This window comes from Eubalaena glacialis, chromosome 5 (genome assembly GCF_028564815.1).
Source record: "Eubalaena glacialis isolate mEubGla1 chromosome 5, mEubGla1.1.hap2.+ XY, whole genome shotgun sequence".
Lineage (NCBI taxonomy): Eukaryota > Metazoa > Chordata > Mammalia > Artiodactyla > Balaenidae > Eubalaena > Eubalaena glacialis.
In genome coordinates, this window is record NC_083720.1 from 88,453,528 (window position 1) to 88,472,953 (window position 19,426).

At 35.0% G+C, this 19,426-nt stretch overlaps 1 protein-coding gene across 4 annotated transcripts in view; it reads right to left on the reverse strand.

Moving 5' to 3' along the window:
* Nucleotides 1-19,426, reverse strand: part of UBA6 (ubiquitin like modifier activating enzyme 6) — a 104,376-nt gene that overhangs the window by 69,881 nt on the left and 15,069 nt on the right. For 3 of the 4 annotated variants that reach the window (XM_061191425.1, XM_061191424.1, XM_061191426.1), the window contains exons 3-6: nt 7,423-7,517; nt 6,854-6,882; nt 2,880-2,974; nt 2,239-2,350 (exon numbers count right to left, since the gene is read on the reverse strand). In XM_061191425.1, the coding sequence (XP_061047408.1) occupies nt 2,239-2,350; nt 2,880-2,974; nt 6,854-6,882; nt 7,423-7,517 (331 nt within the window). The remainder of the gene's footprint in view (nt 1-2,238; nt 2,351-2,879; nt 2,975-6,853; nt 6,883-7,422; nt 7,518-19,426) is intronic. The other variant, XM_061191427.1, reaches the window with a different exon arrangement.

Genomic DNA, 19,426 nt, shown 5'->3' on the forward strand with positions numbered 1-19,426 from the left:
TGGTCTTCTGTTAGCTACCTATTCATTTTTGGTCTCTGAGCACCTCCCTTACATATTTTGACCTCATGTAATCACTGAAAAGGAAGTCTATTAAGCAATTCTATTGTAGACAGTCTATGAAGCATCTTTGTAGCAGGATGGATTTCAAGCTATCCAGTCAAGAATGGAGTCTACACTGATTTTTAAGTGGGTGTGATATTGTGATTATAGTAAGAAATATATATTTTGGTCTTCATCCAAGGTTCCTGCCACATAGCTCCTACCAGACTTGTAATTTCCTATATAAGAGCTATAGATGCATCTTTTGTTATAATATTTAGTTTTGTCCTATTTCCTGAAATAGCTTCAGAGTGATAAAGATGAAGTGAATGTCTTGTTATTCATAACAAGCCCTTTCATCCACACCTGAGTTTATGCTAATGAGGAGACTTTTGGAAAGCCCCTAAGGATGGGGGCTGATTGTTAGAGGAACCAACCTTAGGATGTGAGGTTCAGAACTTTCAGCCCTATCTCCCAGACCTCTGGGGCCGGAGACTGACTTAATCACCAACGGCCAATGTGTTACTCATTCATGCTTACATAATGAAGCCTCCATAAAAATCCCTGAACCAGGAGCTTAAGAGAGCTTCCAAGTTTGTGAACATGGCATACCTGGAGAGGGCATGGGAACTCGACCACCCTTTCCCCATACCTTGACCTATGCATCTCTTCTATCTGGCTGTTCCTGAGTTATAGCCTTTTACAAAAAACTGGTGATCTAGTAAGTAAACTCTTTTCCTGAGTCTGTGTGCTGCTGTGGCAAATTAACTGAACCTGAGGAAGGGGATGTGGAAACCTCTGATTTATAGCCAGTCCTCAGAAGCACAGGTAACAACCTGGACTTGAAATTGGCATCAGAAAGGGGTTGGGGAGTGTGGGTTCTTGTGGGACTGAGCCCTTAACCTGTGGAATCTAATACTATTTCTCCGGGCAGACAGTATCAGAACTGGATTAAACTGTAGGACACCAAGCTAGGTGTCCAGAGAGTTGGAGAATTGTTTGGTGTTGGGGGGAAAACCCATATCCATATAGTCACACAAGTGCCAGAAGTATTGAGATCTTAAAGAAACACAGGAGTGCTTTTCCCTAGACGATGTGGGAACACCGTAATTTAATCACAGGGAAAATCAGGGTCAATCTAGTCACTTTTAGAACTTCCAAGGTGCTGAGAAATTTTGTTTTTATTCGTTACCTGACTTACACTGAATTGTTGGTCCACATTATTTACTTCCTTGTTCCTGGGTTATATATTACTCTCTGCCCATGGCCTTAGGAAGAGTATAGTGTGCTTTCCTGCTCCTTCACTTTGGGCTTGACCATGTGACCTGCTTTGGCCAACAGACTATTAATGGAAGCAACACAAACAGAGGCTTAAAATGTGCTTGAATGGTTGCACTTGCTCCTTTGCATTTCTGCTATTGCTATGAGACCATGTCTCAGGTAGCCTCCTGGTCCCAGAAGAGAGGTACACGGACCAGAACCCAGACTGTGGAGTTCAAGTTTAGCCTAGAACAGCAGAACTCAAACTGACATGCAGATGCATGAGAAAGAAATACATGTTGCTATAAACCACTAAATTTGGGTAGTTTTTCATGTACATTACTGTGAAAATAGCTGACCAATATATTTACTTTGTGAGTAGTTCTTAGGCCCTTTCCCTAAAACGAAGCACTTGAAATGTATTAGTCTAAGACTTTTTTTTTTTTTTTTTTTTTTTTTAAGGGTGTGAGACTAGGGACAGCATCCATTGGGTTTTTTTTTAAGCCAGGTTGCATTGTTTTTATTTATTTATTTATTTATTTATGGCTGTGTTGGGTCTTCATTTCTGTGCGAGGGCTTTCTCTAGTTGTGGCAAGCGGGGGCCACTCTTCATCGCGGTGCGCGGGCCTCTCACTAGCGCGGCCTCTCTTGTTGCAGAGCACAGGCTCCAGACGCGCAGGCTCAGTAATTGTGGCTCACGGGCCCAGCTGCTCCGCGGCATGTGGGATCTTCCCAGACCAGGGCTCGAACCCGTGTCCCCTGCATTGGCAGGCAGATTCTCAACCACTGCGCCACCAGGGAAGCCCCTAGTCTAAGTCTTTTAACCTGAAATTTTTTGATCTGCTCAACAGACTACGTTAAATTAGTTATACTATATTAATACATAATGATTTGCCTTGCAGTCTGTCAATAACATCTAATATAAAATGGAGTACCAACCTGGTATTTATCTAAGAAGGAAAGATCGGTAGTTTCATTTAAAGGAATAGAAGATGATGTGACATGAACATATGGATTTAATTCTGCAATATGTTGAAGTACAGCTTCAGCCCTAAAAAAAGAAAAGAAAAGAAAAAAGACTTTTACTACTCTTTTGTTCAATAAATATACTCAATCTTTCCAACTTGGACACTTTGATGACATCAGAAGAACCTGAATGTTACAAAATTTCATGGGAATTTAAACTGGAGAGGAATAAAAGAAGTTAAAACTTATTTTTACTATACAATCTTGAGATGTAGCATACTGTCATATTCCATAGTTAAGTCACATAATCTCAAAGTGTACCCTTATAGGTCAATGCTCCTTAAGGCTCAATGATTCAGCAATAATAAAGACCTACTTAAACAATCTTAAAGAAATGCATTTCTAGGTAGCAATGTGAATGTATTAAATTTTTGACAAATATAAATAATTAAATGTCAACACTTACTTATCTACAGTAGAGTGAATTTATGGTGATGAATTAAACAACTATGACTGAACTGGTGTTCTGGACATAGAAAATATTCTAAGTAACTACAACAGTAAAAAAAAAAAAAAAAATCCTATGATAATACATCAAAATATCTTATCTTCACCTGTTTCTCATACTAACAACATCATCTTCACAGAGAAAGAAGTTGGTTCCTAGATCCCATGCTTGGCATTCTTCTGTATCATGAATGGTAAGTGCCTTCAAAAAAGAGAAAAATATCTGTTAAAGTCAGGAGTAAGACAAGGATGCTCACTATTTCCAATACTATTTACACTGACTTGGAAGAATTATGTAATTAGACAATAGAAAGTCATTAAAGTCCTAGTAATTGGAAAGGTTATAAAGTTAGATCCATTCACAGATGATATGACTATATACAACTGGAAACCCAGAAAAGTTCATGGAAAAACTACTTTATTATTTTTTTTTATAATGCAAAATAATTTTTTAATGCTAGTATATGATTTTTTTGGCGGAGATTACTGTTACATTAACTTGAATATAGCTTCATTATTCAACTGTGAAGTGAGATTAGACAAATGTTAAAAGCAGGGTTTTGATTACTTAACACAGTAAAACTGTAATTCCAAGTTACAGAGACACTCATGTAACGATATTTTTAAGCTACTGACTAATAGCTGTATACTGATGACAATAAGAATTAATAATACTTTCCACTTATGACATTTATCAATAACAATTCTCAATTAATTAAGTAAAAAATAATTAACATGATGGTCATATTGTAATTCCAAATAAATATACTATATGCTTGCTGTAGGTGTGTGTATATGTACTTTATTTTTCAGATAGTACTGAAACCTAGTTGACTTTAAAAAATGAATAAATTAGGCATATTACCATGCACTTACATCACCAGGGTGCCTTTATGCTATGTGAAAAACTACTTTAAAAAACAGTAAGAGAATTTAAGTTTAGAAAAGTAGCACGTTATACAGATCAACATATATACAAAGATTTTAAAAATTCACATAAACTAACATTTCCAAATGGTCATGTTCTAAGTAAGAAAGAAAACTGACTAACTGGAAAATACATTTTTAACTTATATTTCAAGCCACAAATCTTATAGAAGATGGGGCAAGGTATATGAACGCAGAGTACACTGAAAAAGAAATACATAGGGCCCTTTAAAATATTTAAGCATGTTCAACCTTGCTCAAGAATGAAACACCTTTTTTCATTCATCAGAACGGCATAAATCCAAATTGGTGAGAGTGAAGTAAATCAGGTATTCTCATACATTACTGGTGGAAATATGAAGTAGCACAAAACCTCAAAAGAAAAAAAACTGGCATTCTTTAGCAAAATGACAAGTACATTTCTCCTTTGACACAGCAATTCCACTTTTAAGAATCTATCACAAAGACACACTGGAAATAATACAAAAATACATATGTACAAGACTCTTAGCTGCAGCACTATGTGTAATAGCAACAGACTGGAAATAATCAAAATGTCCACCAATGAGGAACTGGGTATAATTACGTATGATACATCAACACAACATATATCCATGCAGCTATGAAAAAAATAAGTGAAAAAATATATTTATCACTATGGAGTAATACCAGGATATGCTGGTATGTGATAAAAAGCAAAGAAGTATGGCACTTTACCTAAGAAAGGCAGGTGGGGATAAATAGGTACACACACACATACAGATTTGCATGTCTATATGTATGTATTTGTTTATATTTAAAAACAGATTAAAAAAAGAAGGCAATCTAATAAGGGAAGGAGGAAATAGGGTAGAGAGATGCTAAACTTACCTGAATATACTTCGCTTTATAAATTTGACTTTGAATTATATGTCTCATATAATAATAAAACTAAATCAAATTAAAAAAGCAATCCCTAAAAATCCAAAGTAAAATGAATAAATGGACAAAACTATCTATTTGAATTTGTTGCATAATTACACAAAGGTATTATTTAAAGTGACTTAAGAAAGCAGTTAATTTGTCTGCCAAATCCAGATGGGATACTAAGGATAAAAAAACTTATCTTAAACTGTTTTCAATAATCATATTGTTATTAATAATGCTGGAACTGTTATTCCAAAACTATGTCATAGATATAATAGGATATAATATAGGATAAAGCAAATAAGTAGTCAGGTTCATGTCATTAAGACCCAAAACCTTATAGTAAGAGAAGAGATACAAATATAAAATCTAAGAAGTAAATAAGTAAATACCCTGTAATCCTAAACTTGAAACTCAGAAATTTCAGTGTTCATTCACAATGAATGTTCTAGCTCTGTCCACTGGTAAGACTTTACAGGCAGTGACAAGCAAAGACTACTGGGGTAGTGTCAAAAGGACTCAAGGACTTCAAGAAGATCTCCCAAAGCAAAGATGAAACAATCTGAGCATCAATGAAAATAACAAGCACAATGGCTCAAAACACATCAAATACGTTTAAATCCATCATGATGTTCACATACACACATACCACCCAAGTTTCACCTGTCACTGTTAAGGGATCATAGAAAACCAGTGATTTTGAAAAGTAGTAAATAAAGGGGGGAAATCAAGTATTTATCTTGCCTTTTACACATGCACTAACTATATGTAGCGAAACCAAACAAGTGATGAATGGAAACTTTTCTTTCTAAAATATTATTCCCATTAATAAATGAAATAGAAATGACAGAAATAGAATATCACAGCTCCAATAAAATAATGATCTAGGCAATGATCATTAATAGGTAGTAATAATCACAAAAAAAAGATAACAGAATATTATTTCCTCCTAATGGGAGAACACAATATCACTTGTGAAGCAGCAGTGCCAAAAGAATCAAATCTGAATCTGATTCTCTGGATATAACAACCAGTTTATAAGAAATACAGAGGTGGAGGTACACGTGACAAATGACCTGATTTCTTTAACAAGTAAATTGAAAGGAAGAAAAAAAATCAGAGAAGGGAAATCTATTGATTCAAAGAAACCAAGTTCAGTATATGGACTTTACTTGGATCCTGATTAGAACAAAACAAATTAAAGAAAAATTCTTTTAGACGATTGGGAAAATACGGACTCTAACTAGATACTTGACGACTGTGGTAGGCAGGCTTCAAAGATACCCCAATGATTCCCACTTCCTGATATTCAGGCCTTTGTGCAATCCCGTCTCCTCCTAGTGACTTGCTTTTAAGGACTACAGCATAGGTGATAGAATGTCACTTCTGAAATTAGGTTACAAAAGACTGCGATTTATCTTGCTAGCACATTCCCTTTCTTGTCTTTTGCTTGCTTACTCCAATGAAACAAGCTGCCATATTGTGAGCTGCCGTATGAAGAGGGCTACATGGCAAGGAACTGAGGGTGACCTCCGACTAATAGCCAGCAAGGGACTGAGGTGGGAACGACACAACCTTGCCACTGAATCCTATCAATAACTACATGGGCAGGTTTGGGAAGCAGATCCTTTCCCTAGCCTCAAGATGACTGCAGGCCCTGCCAATATCGGTGACTGGAGCTTTGTGAGAGATCCTCAGAGGAATCTGCTAAGTTGCACCTGATTCCTTCCCCAAAGAAACTGAGGTAAATGCTGTTGTTTAAGTTGCTAAGTTTTGTTTAAAGATAACAATGATCTTAAAAAAACTGTTAATGTTTTCTGGTGTGGAAGTGATACTGTGGTTATGTTTTCAAAAGGCACCCTTATCTTTTAGAGCTATATAGTAAAATATTTAAGAATGATATAATAGGATGTCTGAGATTGATATTAAAATAATTTGGCAGTTGGGGGCAGTGGGGAATGGGAAGAAGATACATGAAACAAATTTGTCTATGAGCTAATAACTGCAGGTGCATGATGGATACATGGGGTTTTGCTAACACTATTCTCTTTTTTTGGATAATTTTCAAATTTTCTGTAATAAAAAGTTTTTTAAAAGGAGGAAAATAGAGAATTATGACAATTTTGCTACTAAATGAAGAAGCAACAATTAGGCCAAAGGGTAACTAATATTACCACTACGGATGAGGGGAAAAAAAAAAGAGTTCATAACAAACAAACAATTCTTCTTACCAAGGACATTTACTCACCTTAATCCCTGCAAGAACAAGATTCTTTGCTATAAAGGGGGAAGAAAAAAAAAGGAATAGCTTAATATTAGGAATTGTATATTAGATATGTCTTCATGGAGTTTGGTTAAATCTCTGACTGAATAATTTTAACTTTTTACTACCTAAGAAATATAGGTTCCTTAGAAAATATGGATGAACAAAAAGAAAAAAATAAAATTTTCCATAATCAAACCACACTAAGATAATCATTCTTAAAATTTCAGTGTATGCTTCCAGACATGCTGTTATGAATGTGTGTATGTGTGCTCTACCATAATGAATTAATGGATACAGAGAAAGATCATTAATACCTATCAACATCACAAAAAGAGAAGCAGGAGAGTCATTACTGGTTCCCTGTGGAAGAATGTAACAGTATGAAATACTCTTGCCCCAGCTGCCCCCCCACCCAAAATCAAAACTGAATCTCATCAAGGTTCTGGATCTAATTTCCTTTATAGAAAATAATACAAGGGAAAGGAATTAAATTCTTTAAATTATGTTGCTCAAAGGCATCATATAAAATTATGAATAAAAATACTGCTTACCAATTTCCAAACCAAGACCACCCATACCACTTAAGAAAACATGGGACTTGGCCATCTTCTGCATTGCTGTGTCTCCAAGAACGTACCTCTGTCGACTACATGTAAAACACAATGAAAAATTATTTTACCAGAATTGTATATCCTTTTAAAATCATTTGCAAACTAATAACCTGGCAGCTAGATCCTGCCCACAGACTTGTTTTGGATCATTTGCACAGTGCTTAAAAGTTCTGAATTAATGCCAAATATATGACATATTTTGAAAAATTAGAAGATTTGGCACCACAGTCCACATTCCCTCATGGCTACAGAGTTGAGTAGGAGTTGCCCTGTTCAGAGAGGGAGGACTATGTGATCTAGATTTGCCACAGTTCCCATCCTTCTCCTCTCATTTACTACCTCGGTGGCCACCACAGGCATCTGAGTTCGCCACTTCCACTTAAAGCCTTTCACTGTGAAAAGGATTTCTCAGGCAAAAAACTGGTTTCCTTCTTGGAGTTTAGATGACTTAAAATTAAGTAGTTTTCAAACATTATTTTAAATATAAAAGCTGATAAATTATATAAAGGACCTTGTTAAGTCATCCGTCCTAACAGTCACAAGGCAGTATCAGGATGGGAATTTCAAAAAATACACATTGGCAATTAAAAAAAGTTAGATATAGTAATAAAGTCAATAGTAAGAGTTTATTTGAAAGAACATTGATTAACTTGATGCTATACTAGTTTTTGAAGATAAGGGCATTCCAATGGCTTCTCACCAGAATTATTTTGAAAGATGAGTTCAGTATAAATAAATCATTCCAGAGCCCCTTGGGTTGCAAGTATTTCTTTTGGAATTGACACACACGCACATTTACAGATGCTGGTTTAATGTATGTTTGTTTAATATATAGATGTTTATTTAATTTCCATATTTCATCTATTGATATTCAATATAAAAGCCTGAAAAGGGGTCTCTTGTTTAGTAAGAAGAAACTTTATAAACACAAGCTATCTTTACTATTTCTATCCTTATTCCCTACAATATATAATAAAAGCTAGACTTTTCTTGCTTTTTTAAAATTTATTTTATTGAAGTATAGTTAACTTACAATGTTGTTAGTTTCTGCTATACAGCAAAGTAATTCAGTTATACATATATATATATTCTTTTTTATATTCTTTTCTATCATGGCTTATTATAGGATACTGAATATAGTTCCCCGTGCTATACAGTAGGACCTTGTTGTTTAACCATTCTATATATATAAGTTTGCGGCTGCTAATCCGAGACTTCCAATCCATCCCTTCCCCACGGCAACCACAAGTCTGTTCTCTATTAGACTTTTCTTTTTAAATTGGTATTCACCATTTCTGCTTCACAGATAAAATCGATTTATTTATGAAATATTTATTGAACATCTACTATGGTATGTATGGAACAGTGTATTATATAGTCTTACAACCCTTATTTGTGTATTCCTAAACAATATATTTAAGTTTTGTCTGTTTTGGAACTTTATATAAACAGGATCATTTGAATACTTTTATGAGTTATTCATATCCATGTAGCTGTTCATTAATTTTCATTTCATGTTGTATTCTATTACACTGTACTATTCTATTGTGATAATATACCATAATTTAGCTATTCTACAGTTTTGGACAGTTACCAATAATGAGACTATGAGTATTCTTATATATGTGTCATGGTACAAGTGTAGTAGTTTCTATAGCACGTATATCTAGGAGAGGAAATGCAGGGTTAACTATTAGATAACGCCAAACTGTTTTCCAAAGTGGATGTACCAATTTACTCTCCTCCTGGCAGTGTATCAAAGCCCCCATAGTTTCAAATCCTTAACGTGCTGGAAAAAGTTAACATAGCAGGTCTGATCTTTAGCCTGCTTATGGGGGCTAGCCTTTGGCCACTGCCTGTGAACTTGGCTTTTGAAATGTTTCCTACGCTAATAATTCTACTTTTCTATTTTTCTTCCCTGAGTTTCCTGAAATAAAAACTCCTTAATTTTTAGGTTTTCTACTCTAAAATACACATGTAGAACTTTAACTGATCTTAAACAGCATCCCAAATTTTGATCCATAGTACTTTAAATTACTATTCTCCAATTTTAATCATGATTCTTTTTTTGACTTATGGGTTCATCTGGAGTGTATTTTTAAATTTCTAATTTTATGAGGAATTTTACAATTATCTTTTGTGTTGACTTTTAGCTTAAATGTATTGTGAATAGACATCACAATCTATATAATTTTCACTCTTTAATATTTGAGAATTTCTTTGGTCAATTTTACAAATGTTCCATGTGTTCTTGAAAAGAATGTGTACTCTACAGTTGTTAGATACAACATTCCTTATATGTGCATTAGATTAATCTTAATAATCATGTTGATGAAATCTATACCTGTTCTGACTTTTTTGTTCGCTTGTTCTCTTGATTACTAAAAGCAACATTTAAAAAATGCCCAACTATGATTGTAAATTTGTCTATCCTCCTTATATATCAGTACCTGAACAGTGCTGACATGTAAGAATAACAGCTAAAACTCAGTGTTTATTACACACCATGCACTGTTTTAGTGTTTTATTGGTATTAACTCATTTAATCCTCACAAAAATTCTATAAGTTCTATTATTATTCCCATTTTTACAGAGAGGAAAACTTAATCATAGAGAAATTAAGCAACTTATAAATAGTGGAGGCAAGATTCAACCCAGGCAGTCTGGTCTTAGCATCCATATTCTTAACCACTATACTACACTGCACATAGATTAAGAAAGTTAAATCATTCTACAAGGCTTACAGGAAGAAAAAAAAATCAGTTCCTGACCTAACTCTTCCCTACCCTGATTCCCAAGTCCTAAGAACAACCCTCAATTCTTTTAGTTATTTCTTCTAATATTTACCCCCTTCTTTCTCAATAATATGTTTGTACTTTTATTTCTTGATTTTTCAGTTTTACATATTACCTATTAACTTCCAACTAAGAAAGACAGAATGACTTTTCTGAATACAAATCTGGTCAAATCATTTTCCTGCTTTAAAAACTCCAGTGGGGGAGCTTCCCTGGTGGTGCAGTGGTTGAGAATCTGCCTGCCAATGCAGGGGACATGGGCTCGAGCCCTGGTCTGGGAAGATCCCACATGCCGCGGAGCAGCTGGGCCCGTGAGCCACAATTACTGAGCCTGTGCGTCTGGAGCCTGTGCTCCGCAACAATAGAGGCCGCAATAGTGAGAGGCCCGCGCACCGCGATGAAGAGTGGCCCCCGCTTGCCACAACTAGAGAAAGCCCTCGCACAGAAACGAAGACCCAACACAGCCAAAAATAAATAAATAAATTAATTAATTAAATAAAATATGTATGTTATCTCTAAAAAAAAAATGGATAGCAACATTAAATGTTAAAAAAAAAAAAAAAAACCTCCAGTGGTTTCCTATTTCCCTTAAGATAAAGTCTAGACTCTAATATTAGTCACAAAGCTGTTCATAATCTAGTCCCTGCTTGGCTCTCCAGTCTCATTTTTGTCACTCTACCATCAAACTCCATGTTCCAGGTGTACTAAAGGTTTCCAGTTCTCCAAACGTATTTTCTCTTTGGCTGTTAGATGTTTTTCTGGAATATTCCTCTCCCCCACTATTTTATGCCTGAATAACTCCTACTTGTCCTCAGGTCTCAAATTATATATTATTTTCCCCCATGATACTTCCCCTGATACCCCTAAACTTTCTTAAAACAGTGTTAGATCATCTTTTGTGTGCATCCATAACACCATACATTCAATCTATTATAACAATTAACACAGTGTATTTTCATTATTTGTCTATTTTTCCTAGGAGATGTAGATTCCTTAAGACAGGGCCTGCCTTGTTTACTACTGTATCCCCATTGACTAACAGGGCCTGGCGCATAACAGACACACAAAACCAATTTGCTAAATTAATGAAAGAAATGAATTGGCACACAAGAACAACACTTTTATGCTCTACTAAGCAGAGGGCTTGAATTCTTTTTTCTACATTCACAGTCACAAAAACTACATTAGAAAAATATGTTTTTCATCTCACACTTGTCTTCATCAATTATTTTTAAGATTACTTAGGTAAATAATGAATAGCCGTGACACAAACGTGGTTATAAATGACAACATCCAGACAAAAGAATAAAATTAAGATATATGAGCCAAGGTTTTCAAAAAGTCATATAATCTCAGACAAATTCTCAACAGTTGATTAAATTACCTGCCTTTTCAATGTTGGCCACCAAGGGGAAGGGTACTAAGTAAGTGCCTACTTTGTGGTAGGCAATGGCAGGTACTCTGCAATTGACCCTTAAATCCTATCGGATGGGATTTAAAGAGCTGAGAGCGTAACTTCAAGCCCAGCATTGATACATTACAGCTGACTGTATTAAATGGACATGCAACATATCAGTGAATGTACCCAGTAAAAAAGAAATTTCCAAGGCTAACTACTCTACATTTAAAGAGCCCTATTTATTAAAGATTCTCCCTTTAATGAAGGTACAATATCTCCCTGTAGTTTTCACCAGTAGTCCTAATTTTACCTCCTTGGGGCCATAGGGAACTTGTCTAATCCCTCTTTGATGTGACAGCCCTCCAAACATTTGAAGATGGTATTCAGGTTCCTCCAGGTTCCTCCAGGCTAAACATCTCCAGTTCCTTAAACAATTCCAAACATGGCATCATTTTGAGTCCCCCTCAACACTCTAATCACTATCTTCTGGATGTACTTCAATTATCTTCAGGCATTCATAAATTTATTAAAATATCTATTTCAAGGCAGGCACTGGCACTGTGTGGGGATCAAGATAGCAACAACCTCATGAAGTACTGTGAGAATTAAATTATTTAAAATAAAATATATAAAATACCTAGGAGGATGCCTGTGACATGTTATTGAGGGGGGGGATAAATAATCAAATAATCCATTATTAAGTACTATATACAGAAGTACCAGAAACTAAGGGAACCTGAAATACAGAAGAGAAAGTGATTATCTCTATCAGGGGAGGTCATGGTAAGCTTCACAAATGAGGTTCAGGTTGAAATCTGAAGACTTAAGAGGAGTTAAATTAATCAAAGAAGGAAAAGCATTCTATGCTAGGAAAAAGAAAAGCATGAAAAAGAATGGCAGGTAAGAGATACATAGTATGTACCTAAGACTTCCACTTCTGGCCTTGGTTAAGTAACAGGGACCAGATTTATCCTCTTTCTGCCTTAAACAACTGAAAACTGGACGATATAAATGAAACAACAGATTTGAGACACTGGAAAATAGGTAACTGAGGAGAGTAATCTCAGAGAAGAAAAATAAATGAGGTGAGTTTTATGATTGCCTAGCCACTGCCTGGAGAGTTTCCAGGAGACAGAGCAGGAAGGGAAACCCAAGAAGAGCCTGGTGGTCTCCTTGTTGAATTGAAGAGACAGAGCTGTGAATTCAAGGCTAGAATTTGTGAGCAGAAAGATGCACAGAGAGAACACCAGACATCTGTAGAGGGTTCTCCTTGAGTCTTCAGCTAAGTTAAGATGAGGAAACAACCTCAAGCTGGGGAAAGAACCAGGTGACAAGTGCAAGTGGAACAATCACTGTTTTTAAACGGGGTCAGAAACAGTTTGTGTTCCTCTCCAGCCAAATGGAAAACCTTATAATACAGAGGGCACTGGATAGAATACTCCGAAGAATATTACATCAATACTGGGGGAAAAGTAGCCTCAGAATTGAGTCTTCTCTCATCTCACCTAACAAAGCTTACAAGTAAGTAAGCCTTGAAAAAATAAAATTGTTTTCAAGTAATTTAACTGTGTCCCTGAAAAAGCTCAAGAATATTTAAAGGAATTCAAGATTATCCAGCAACCAAAAAAATAATGTCTGACATACACTAAAAAATTACAGATATGCAAAAGAGCAAAAAAATACAACTTACAATGAACAGAAAAATCAACAATAGAACACATTTAGAAATGACAGATGATAGAATGTGTAAACAGACATTAAAATAATTAAAAATATAATTCATATGCTCAAGAAGCAGCAAAACTTTTAGAGATGAAAACTATAAAATCTAAGATGAAAAATACTCTGAATGGAACTAACAACAGATTCGACACTGCAGAAGTGAACCTGAAGACATGGCAATAGACTTTACAAAATGAAACACAGAGATGAAAACAAAAAAGACTGGAAAAAAAACCCAAACAAACCCCAAAACCCAGAGCTTAAATGAGCTGCGGCACAACTTCACTTGGTCTAATATATGTGAAACTGAGGTCCCTGAAAGAGACTAGAGAAAGGGGGAGAGAAAAACATAACTGAAGAACTAAACAGTTAAAAATTTTCCAGAACACAATAAACTCACAGACCATGATGCAAACAAAGAACAAGATGTATAAAGAAAACTACATCAAGGCATATCATAATTGTTTAAAACTGGGGATGATGAGGAAATATTTAAAAAATCAGAGAAAACAGATCATGCAGAGGAAAGGTACAAATGACAACTTTCTCCCAGGAAAGCAGTACAAATCAGATGGCAGCGGCACAACATTTTTATAACACTGAAAGGAAGACACTGTCAACCTAAAAATCTATACTCAATTTCAAAAAAAGGAAGTAAAGACTTCATTTGACACACAAAAGGTGAAAGAATTCATTGCTGGCAGACCTTCACTATAAGAAATGTTACAGCAAATCCTCAGGCAGAAGGAAAATGATACCAGACGGAAATCTTAATTTACACAAAGGAATAGAGAATATCAGAAATGACAAATCTATGGATAAATACAAAACCCCCTTTTCTTTATTTTTTAAATCTCTTTTAACGATAATTGACTGCTTAAGCCAAAAACAATAATGTACTGTGAGATTATAACATAAGTAGAAGTAAAATGTTAAGACAACAATAACTCAAATCCTGGAACAGGAAAAACAGAAGTACACTGTTGTAACATTCTTATGTCATACAGGAAGTGACAGAATAAGATTTGAACATACACTGTGACACATAAAAGATGTACACTATAAACCACAAAGTAATCACTAAAAAAGGCAAAAGAAAAAAGTACAGTTGACTCTTGAACAACACAGGTTTGAACTCTGTGGGTCCACTTATACGTTGATTTTTTTCAATAAATATACAGTCAGCCCTCCATATTCACATCTGAGGATATGGAGGGCCAACTGTATTCATTGTACTACATCACTTGATGTAAGAGGCTTGAGCATCCATGGATTTTGGTGTACATGGAGGCTCCTGGAACCAATCCTCCCCGGATAGTGAGGGACACCTGTAGAGTAACATGCCAATTAAAGGAGATAAAATATAATTAAAATACTCAATTATTCAACAAAAAAAAGGAGAGAAAAAAAGGAACACCAGTAACAGATTAGGCAATTAGAAAACAAACAGCAAAAACAGTATCAACATTCCACATTAAATATAAATGGTGTAAACACTCCATTAAAAGACAAACTGTCAGGGACTTCCCTGGTGGTCCAGTGGTGAAGAAAATGCCTTTCAATGCAGGGGACGTGGGTTTGATCCCTCGTCAGGGAACTAAGATCCTACAAGCTGTGGGGCAACTAAACCCTCGTGCCACAACTACTGAGCCTTCGCGCTCTGGAGCTCGCATGCCACAACTAGAGAGAAGCCTGTGCGCCACAACTAAAGAAGCCCCCACGCTGCAATGAAGAGCCTGCCACAACTAAGACCCAATGCGGCCTAATTAATTAGTTAAAAAAAAAAAAAGACTGTCAGATTGAATAAAAAGAAAAATCCGACTATATTCTATCTATAAGGAGCCCAATTTAAATATACAAATGAAAGTCAAAGGGTGGAAAAAGATATCATGCTACCAATAATCAAGAGAAAAGCAGACTTTTAATATCAGATAAACAGATTTCAGAGCAAAGAAAATCACCAGGATACAGAGGGGCATTTCATAATGATAAAATGGTCAATACATCAAGAGGACATAACAATTCTAAATGTTTATGCACTAATAACAGAGCTTCAACCTACGTGAAGCAAAAACTGGTAGAACTGAAATAAGAAATATACAAACAGGAAATTATGGACAACACCACTCTCTCAGTAACTGATATAAAGAATGACAGAAAATCAGTAATGATACAGAAGAGCTGAACAACACTATTAATCGATTTGACCTAATTGACATTGATAGGACAATCCAATAAATAACAGAATACACATTCTTTCCAAATACACACAGAACATTGACCAAGATAGACCATATTCTGCACTAAAAAACTTAAAAAAAAATTTAAGTCACACAAATTATGCCCACTGATAACAGTGGAGTTATTAGAGATCAAGCATAGAAAGATCTCTGGAAAAATTCCTCAATATTTGGAAAACAAATAAGACACTTCTAAATGAAGCATGGGTCAAAGAAATCAAAAGAAAATTACAAGTTTTCTGAACTGAATGAAAATGAACACATACCTGTCAAATACATACAAAGCAGTGCTCAAAAGAAAAATTTTAGCATGAAATGGCTATATTAAAAAAGAAGGGTCTCAAAAATCAATGATCTCAACTTCTACCTTAAGAAATTAGAAAAAGAGCAAATTAAACTAAAAGTAAGCAGGAAAAAACCCTCAAAAGAACAGAAATCACTGAAATACAAAACAGAAGAAGTATTAAAAAAATTAAACTAAAAGCTGGTTCTCTGAAAAGACAATAAAATTGATAAACCTCTAGCCAGAATGATCAGGAAAAAAGAGAAGACAGAAAAATTACCATTATCAGGAATGAGCAAGGGAACATCATTCAGATCTTACAGACACTGAAAAGGATATTCTGGGAATATTACAAACAACTTTATGCCATTAATTTCAACCACTAAGATAAATGAACACATTCTTTGAAAGACACAAACTACTAAAGTTCACTCAAGAAAAAATATATTACCTGAATATCCCTTTATCTATTAGCTGTTTAATATATAGTTAAAAACTTTCCCACAAAGAAAACTCCAAAGACAGCTTCGTTGTGAATTCTACCAAAAATTTAAGGAAAAAATACCAATTCTACACAAACTTTCTAGAAATTTGAAGAAGAAATACCTCTCAGCTTATTCTGTGAGGTCAGCATCACCCTGATACCAAAACCAGACAAAATCATTCAAGTTAAAAATACTCAACACCAGTATCCCTCACGTACATAGTTGCAAAACTTCTTAACAGATTTTTTATATATACATGTAAAAATACATCATGATCAAGTGAGTTTTATCCTAGAAACAGAACGCAAGGGTACTATAATACTCTAAAAGACACAATTGTAATTCACAACATTAAAAGACTAAAGAAAAACCATATAATCACTTCCATGAATGCAGAAAAAGTGTTTGACAAACAACACCGATTTCTGATTTTAAAAAACAAAACAAAACTCTAAGCAAACCAGTAAAAGAAGGGCACTTCCTCAACCTAATAGGGTATCTATGAAAAACCTGTAGCTAACATCATACTCCTTATGGAGGAATGAATGTTTTCCACCAAAGATCAGGAAGAAAGAGAGGTTGCCTGCCTTTACCTCTTCCATTCAACACTGTATTGAAGGTTCTAGCCACTGTAATAAAGCAAGACATAGAAACAAAAGGCACCCAAACTGAAAAAGAGGAAGTAAAATTTCTTTATTTTCAAACAACACGACTGTCTAGAAAATGCTATGGAATTTGCAGAAAATTTTACTAGACCTAATAAGTGAGATTAGCAAGATTGCAAGATAAGAAGTAAATATGCAAAAATCAGTTGTGCTCCAATTTAAGAATAATGAATAACTAGAAATTGAAATTCAAAAATTACCATTTACTTTACAATAGTACGAAAAATACAAATACTTAGGGATTAATTTGATAAAAATTATGCAAGATCTTTGCACTGGTAACTATATAACACTACTAAAGACAGTACAGAAATAAACTGACAGACATACCATATTAAAGATTCTTAAAGCATGCTCCCAATTGAAGGAGACTAAACAGGCTTGACAAGTGAATGTAATGTGTGATCCAGGATTTTCATTTCTGTAAAAGATATTTTTAGGACAACTGATGAAATGTGAATAAGCCTGGAAAATTAGCTAATAGTCCTGTATTGATGTTAATTTCCTGATTTTCATCATTATGCTGTGTTTATATAAGAGAATGTTCTTGTTTTTAGGAAATACACACTGAAGTATTTAGCGGTAAAAAAAAAAATTCTTAAAGTTCAACAGTTAAAACATCAATGTTCTCAGAACTGAACTACAGACTCAACACAATCTCAAACAAATTCCAGGATTTTTTTTTTTTTAAAGAATTGACAAGCCGTAGAAATTCAGAGAACCTAACAGAACCCAACAAACTTTGCAAAAGAAATCAAAGTTGGAGAAATTTTACTCCCAGATTCCACAATTTATGATAAACCCACAGTAATCAAGACAGTGTGGTACTGGCATGAAAAGAGACACATATATCACTGAAATAGAAGATTCCAGAAATAAAGCCAAAGATATTTAATTAATTGAATTCTGCCAAAGATATGCAGGGAATTCAATGGGAATGGAAAAATCTTCAACATATGGTGCTGAGACATCGGAGAGCAATATGGAAAAAAATAAACCTTGACCCCCACTTCACACCATGTACAAAAATTAACTTGAAATGGATCATAGACCTAAATTTAAGAGTTAATTCCATGAAACTTCAAGAAGATAACACTGGAGAAAGTCTTAGTGTCCTTGAGTTTTGCAAACACCTTTTATTTTTTAATTTAATTAATTAATTAATTAATTAATTTTGGCTGAGCTGCACAGCATGCAGGATTTCAGTTCCCTGACCAGGGACTGAACCTGGGCCAAAGCACTGGAAGCCTGGAATCCTAACCACTAGGCCACCAGGAAACTCCCACAAACATATTTTAAGTAGGACAACAAAAAGCAGGCAGTATATACTAAAAAGTTGTATCTCACTAGAATTAAAAATGTTGCTCTGCAAGACATTGTTGTAAAAAAAAAAAAAAGTCACAAACTAGGAGAAAATATCTGCAATCATATAGATAACAAAAGACACTCTCATAGATGTCCTCATAGAGAACATACACCATAAAGAACTCACTAAGACAAACAACCTAACAAAAAAAAGAGAGGCAAAAGATTTAGAGAGACATTTCACCAAAGTAGATAGATGGCAAACAGGCTCATGAAAAGATGCTCAAGATCATTAGTCATTAATGCAAATTAAACCACAACATAATACTATTATATACACCCTAGAATGCCAAAATTAAAAAGACTGACCATAGCAGGTGCTCAGTGAACATGTGGGGCAATTCCAACCCTCATACGCTCCTGGTAAGAACATAAAGTGGTACAAGCATTTGGAAAACATTTTGGCATTTCTTCCTTTTTTTTTTTTAACATCTTTATTGGAGTATAATTACTTTACATTGTTGTGTTAGTTGATGCTGTATAACAAAGTGAACCAGCTATATGTATACATATATCCCCATATCCCCTCCCTCTTGAGTCTCCCTCCGACCCTCCCTATCCCACCTCTCTAGGTGGACACAAAGCACCGAGCAGATCTCCCTGTGCTATGTGGCTTCTTCCCACTAGCTATCTATTCTACATTTGGTAGTGTATATATGTCAGTGCCACACTCTCATTTCGTCTCAGCTTACCCTTCCCCCTCCACACGTCCTCAAGTCCATTCTCTAGTAGGTCTGTGTCTTTATTCCCGTCCTGCCCCTAGATTCTTCATAACCATTTTATATATTCCATATATATGTGTTAACATACGGTATTTGTTTTTCTCTTTCTGACTTACTTCACTCTGTATGACAGACTCTAGGTCCATCCACCTCACTACAAATAACTCCATTTCGTTTCTTTTTATGGCTGAGGAATATTCCATTGTATATATGTGCCACATCTTCTTTATCCATTCAGCTGTCGATGGACACTTAGGTTGCTTCCATG